General features: G+C 36.2%; 1 protein-coding gene across 2 annotated transcripts in view; it reads right to left on the reverse strand.

The window, feature by feature from the left end:
* LOC109229252 (E3 ubiquitin-protein ligase RGLG1) overlaps nt 1–3,783 on the reverse strand; it is a 7,074-nt gene extending 3,291 nt beyond the window's left edge. The window contains exons 1-8 of one of the 2 annotated variants that reach the window (XM_019394630.1): nt 3,667–3,783; nt 2,383–2,658; nt 1,919–2,003; nt 1,694–1,834; nt 1,486–1,599; nt 721–818; nt 548–627; nt 367–472 (exon numbers count right to left, since the gene is read on the reverse strand). In XM_019394630.1, the coding sequence (XP_019250175.1) occupies nt 367–472; nt 548–627; nt 721–818; nt 1,486–1,599; nt 1,694–1,834; nt 1,919–2,003; nt 2,383–2,625 (867 nt within the window). In that variant the 5' untranslated portion in view covers nt 2,626–2,658; nt 3,667–3,783. Of the gene's footprint in view, nt 1–366; nt 473–547; nt 628–720; nt 819–1,485; nt 1,600–1,693; nt 1,835–1,918; nt 2,004–2,382; nt 2,670–3,666 lie in introns of both variants that reach the window. The other variant, XM_019394631.1, reaches the window with a different exon arrangement.

The raw sequence follows: 5,731 nt of genomic DNA on the forward strand, positions 1-5,731 counted from the left end.
CCCCCCCAAGATATGCTAGACAGACTGGGATCAGGTTAGTTCAACATTTTTTTTCGAGAAGAGTGAATGAAGACCCCCACGGAGCAGTAAGGAGATCGATGTCAATTATTTCCTAGTCGATGTCAACCAAATGGATAACCAGCAGCCAAGCTTGTAAAAAAGAAAAGGAGAGGTATTATAACATGGTAAGACAATGACTTATCTTAGAACTCTAAGTGGCAAAAGGAAAAAAGGACCAAAGGTAAGCCTCATAACAAAAAAAATACATAGCCGTTTAATCCAGATGAAATAACAAAAATATCTAGAACAGATGAAGACATGCGAAAGAGATTGAAGGCAAAGCACAAGAATGTCTTTCAGTCATGCCTGGAAGTTATCAAATGCCCGTTGGGGAATGTTATCATCAAACCGTTGCATTTCATCCCACGGGCCATCTCCAACACCGACCAGAATAATTGAAAGAGGATATTCACTGCATGTAAGCATCTCAAGTCAGGCAGGAGAATGGCACTATAAATCAACTTCCCAGAAAAGGTCACCCGTTTACCTAGCAGCAACAATAGAATTTACAGTAGCCTGTTCTTGAGGGCTAAGGCTTCCAGGTGGAGTGTCAGTGCTCCTTGTCACCTGTATTTTTTTTTTAAATTTAAATTTGGAATAACTAGGGGTGAAGCAAGGTAGAAGTCAAAGGAATCAAATTATTTCCAAGGAGATATGAACCTGTCCATCTGCAACAATGACAAGGACATGGTACTGCCCATTATTTGCTTCCACTATATCTATTGCAGCGTTGACTATTGGGGCAAATGAAGTTGGACCTACATGTTTCACAGATGAGTTGGGACTTAGGATAATCATAAATCCATATATAGCTTTCAAACAGGAGCATCCCATCTCTGACTATTCATTTTCTAGTTATTACTCCTTTAACAGTAACTTCCCTGGCGTACTCGACCCTATTTCGCAAACTCAAAATTCACCACCTCATATTTGAAGATAATAAGAGTGTAGGAAATAAGAGCTAATTTAGCATTTGAGATAAAAAGAGTTAACATAGTATTAAGAATTTATGTACATTGGAAAAGATAAGATCATAATCATCAGTTGTTGCTCGTATACATATAAGAATTGGTTAATGTATATAAAATAGCCGAGTGCCAAAAACACTAAGCACATTAAAATTAAAAAAAAGTTAGTTCCTCCATTTTTTCCCAATCAGATTTTCAACAGTATTTCAACAATGTAAAGAGATACACTAACTATTAATCAGGGGTTCACTAAAACTATTATAACACAGTTTAAACTTAGTCAATGAAGACACACATAAGATGGATGAGATGTCCTTATAATAAGATTATGGAACACCCCCCTAATAGTTTAAGATTCAGAAATGCAGCCAAGCATATCAAATACTGTATACCACATAGATTACCGCTATCCGGCCACTGAATAAAGGAAATTCTGAAAGCAGTATTCAGCTCAAACCTGATAATTTCAGATAAGGAACAATTTCCTTATATCTTGCAAGAGCTTCCTCAAATCCATGGCAAGGGCGATGATCAGGGTAAAAGCTAAACACATGCTGATCGTGTGTGGTTGCTGAAATTTACAGAGACAACAACCCATGGTCAACACTATTCGAAACCATCTTGATTGTCTGTGAACAAAATAAGGATCAGAAACAAAAACTAACCATCACCAAATCCAAAACAAGGTATCAAGTTGTCCTCATCAAAAGGAGACAAAGTTCGCCCAATTATAGAGATGGCTTGCTCGTATGGGTTAGCTGTGTGACCAACTGAGTGAAGGCTTCTTCTGTTGAATGAATGCTTTCCTACAACCTTGAATTGTCAACCATCGCCTCCACAACTTGAGACAAGCACTAAGACTAATAGTATAGTGGAATGAAGTAGTTCACCTGTCCACTCATTGCTTTTGGTGAAATCAATGCCAAGAATCAAGTTTGACGATTCAAGGCCTGATTCTCGCAATGCGGTAATAACCTACGCATAAGAGTATCACTCTTCTGTTATTTATATATTACATTGCTCAAAGACCAGCTATTGCAGTTCATTAGCAAAGTAAGCAGTAAAAATAGAAACTCCACATGAATTGATTCTTTGTTGACTTTTTGCCTAATATAAGTTGACCTGTCAATTCTAAGTTCCTAACTAGAGCAAATGCTCAAACAATGAAACCAATGCTTTCGATGATCATCTTTCAGAATACTAGTTGGATCTGTCAATTCTCAGTTAAGTGAAAAAACGCAAACTTGCGATTTTTTGTTCATTGAATCTGATCTCACCATGTTGTCCACCATGAGGTGTTCTGTGGAACTCTATAAAACTCTGCAAAGAATGATCAAGTAATTAAGAAATTAACCTCATCCAAAGAGTTATAGTTATCAGCTATGTAAGAGGCTTGCTGGTTCCTTTGATAGTTCGCTGTATCTGAACCTCCGGCATGTGATGTAACTTGAGCTCGATAATTAGAATCCATGGAGCTTTCTGCATAAGTAGTAGGTTGATATTGAGGATTGGAGCCAACTTCATTTCTTACATGTTCTGGGCTGTGGTGATAATAATCACTGTGAGCGTCATTTAAGGCAGACTCTTGATTCCCCATTGTGTATGAATATATTCAACAATATTAAGAGCTCTGCAAAGACACTATGATGAGCTATATTATATACCAGTGATTTGAATTGTATTCACAACTCCATACTAATTAGAAGAGCGGGCATATTTATCGGCTGTATTTACTAGAGCCCAGGAAAATATAAGTGTGCAATCAAAAACTCTTTCCATGTAAATGAAACTCATTTTTAGGATTGATATTGATAATCATAAACAGGTTTTTGAAGCTTTGGGTGATAACATAACAGCAATATGCTTCTAAGGAAATAGAAGTTCCAAACACATAGCATTGTGCCTTAATCCAAACTTCTGATCGAGTTCAATATAATTCCATTTGAACATCCCCTTACAACAGACACCATTAAGCATAGTGAACAATCTCTAGCACTCTATCATAGAGCTAATAGCTCGTCGTGAAGACCTGCCACTGGGGTTTGCTATGCCAAAAGCGAGAGAAAAATCATTCCTTTAGCACCACATAAAAATATTCCTCTTAGAGTGGTTCATAAATGTTGGAATCTTGGGTTACTAATTGGTGCGCCTCACAAGTAGAGTCTAAGAAATTCGTGAGTTGATGGATGGTGAGGCTGGAATTCACCAAACCACGTCATAAAAGTAAGTTTGTACACATACACACATATATATATATAGAGAGAGAGAGATGCTGAATTCGTAATTGATGTTTGCATATTCCTCCAGATGCAATCAAGTTACTACTGACCAGATGCAAATAACCATTAAAAGGACCTGCTTTCTATTATTTGACTTCCCATGTACCTAAAGAAACACCAAAGCAGCCTTGTACCAAATTTCTGATCTCAAAAAAAAAAAAAAAAAAAAAAGCAACCAAAGACCGGACAATTCCAGCATTAGATATTCTCATGCTTAAATTGTTCAAGAAAACTTCTATTGGTAATATTAAAGTCAAACTTAACAAAACCTAGCCACCCCCAAACACACAAATGCAACCGCACAGAAATCAAGAACCAGAAATCACCAGTAAAGAAACACGTAAGCCTAGAGAGCAGACCTGAAGGATATCCTGGTTCGAGAAAGAGGAATTTCAGATTCACAGTGAATCTGTTGGCAGCTACTTCTGAGCTTTTTCTGGTACTACTTAATTTAATGTAAGTACTTTCCAAGAGTTGTCAGTAGTCAGAGTTGTCAAGCCGCTTATTAATACTTTAATAGTAGTAAGAATATTATTTTGACTTCCTATATTACTTTTTTTTTTTGGTTGAAAAGATAGCTATATTATAGATAATCAAACTCTTACAGCTGTTAAGGAGATGCATTAGTGGCATCAGATTTATAGTCCGTTTGGTCAAGCTGCAAAAATCAGCTTATTTTGAGAAGTGTTTTTTTTTAAAGTGTTTTTTTCAAAAGTAGCAGTTTGTGTTTGGCTAATTAGTTTGAAAAGCACTTCTGCGCAGCAATTAGTGTTTGGCCAACCTTTAAAAAACTGCTTCTAAGTGTATTTTTCTCAAAAGTGCTTCTCAAAAAAGTGCTTTTGGAGAGAAGCTATTTTTTTCTGCTTCTCCAAAACTGCTTCTGCTTCTCTTCAAAAGCACTTTTTTTCCTTCCAAAAGCTTGGCAAAAAAAGCACTTTTGGCCAAAAAGAAGCTTGGTCAAACAGGCTATTACAAAAGTAGAGTTTGTCACTAAGGCCCCAGTATGGGAACCATTATTATTATCAAAAGTAGAACTAGATAAAACACTACTATGAGTACTAGGTACAGTACTAGTTGAAATACTACTATTACACAAAGCAGACTGTACTTAGTTTTAATCAACCTTCCTCTAAGCATTCCATTTTGATCTTGTTGATATGAAGGTGTGACAAACGGTGGTGGACTTCCAAAAAGTAGACAGCTCTCCTGTGCATGCATGGCTCCATATTTTGCTAAACTATCTGCAACACAGTTTTGCTCCCTGTATATGCTTTGGAGAGGAGGACTATCCAGCTGTAGGAGTAATAACCTGCAATCATTAATTAGATTAGTATATTTCATTGTAGTGGAGTTGAACATACCGAGTATGGCGTGTGCATCTGTCTCAATAATGAGTGGTTTGAGATGCTTTTGGACAGCAATTTTCAGCCCCACGAGCAAGGCTAGAAGTTCTGTCTGAACACTTGTCCCATGTTTTAATGTTCCTGCAAATCCTATAATTCAGTTGCCTTGGTGATTTCGAAAAATACCACCAATACCATGTTTATTCTGATTAAGTGAGCAAGATCCATCAATGTTAAGTTTATAAGTATGGAAGTTTGGGGGATGCCATTTTATATAGAAAGGTATTAGAGAATGGTTTTTTGATATGGGATTTGTTAGATAATAAAATTTCGCAGCCTTTTGTAATAGAAAAGGTATATTTAAAGTGATTTTTTGATGGTCTAGAGTGTTCTTGTTTCGTATGATCCAGAGCTGCCATAATGCAAACGGTATGAGAGTGGTATTTGAAATTTTATGGGGGGTGAATAATAACTGTTGATGTATAATTTGGTATAACCAATTTATATTATCATTATGTGATAGAGATGAATTGGTATGTGTAGATGAGACTTTAAGTATAGTCCAAAGTTGAATGGCAGTAGGACATTCTAGAAAAAGATGTTTTAATGTTTCAGGGGCCATATGACACTGTGGACATATAACTGAATTAATGATGTCTAATCTTGTGAGATAAACAGCTGTTGGAAGTCTATCATGACAAATTAACCATAAGAAGAAGGATATTTTTGGTGGAATATGGAGTTTCCAAATCCACCTATAGTTGTATAGCGGATTTGTTTTGGTAGGATTTATGTAATTTATGATAGAATTGTACATTGATTTTACAGAAAATATACCATTTGGTGTAAGAGCCCAATATATTTGATCATATGTTGAGGGCACAATAAGCATATAAATATCAGTGATTGCGGATTATAAGTGAGTTGGTATTGTGAATGGTAATGTTTCTAAATGCCATTTATGATTATAATAGTAATTTGAAACAGTTTTTGTTTCCTCATATTGTGGAAGGGGTCCATATGTGCAATTACGAACTAAGTAATTCTGGCTGAGCCAAGGATCATTCCAAAATTTTACATG

This window comes from Nicotiana attenuata, chromosome 7 (assembly GCF_001879085.1).
Source record: "Nicotiana attenuata strain UT chromosome 7, NIATTr2, whole genome shotgun sequence".
NCBI lineage: Eukaryota > Viridiplantae > Streptophyta > Magnoliopsida > Solanales > Solanaceae > Nicotiana > Nicotiana attenuata.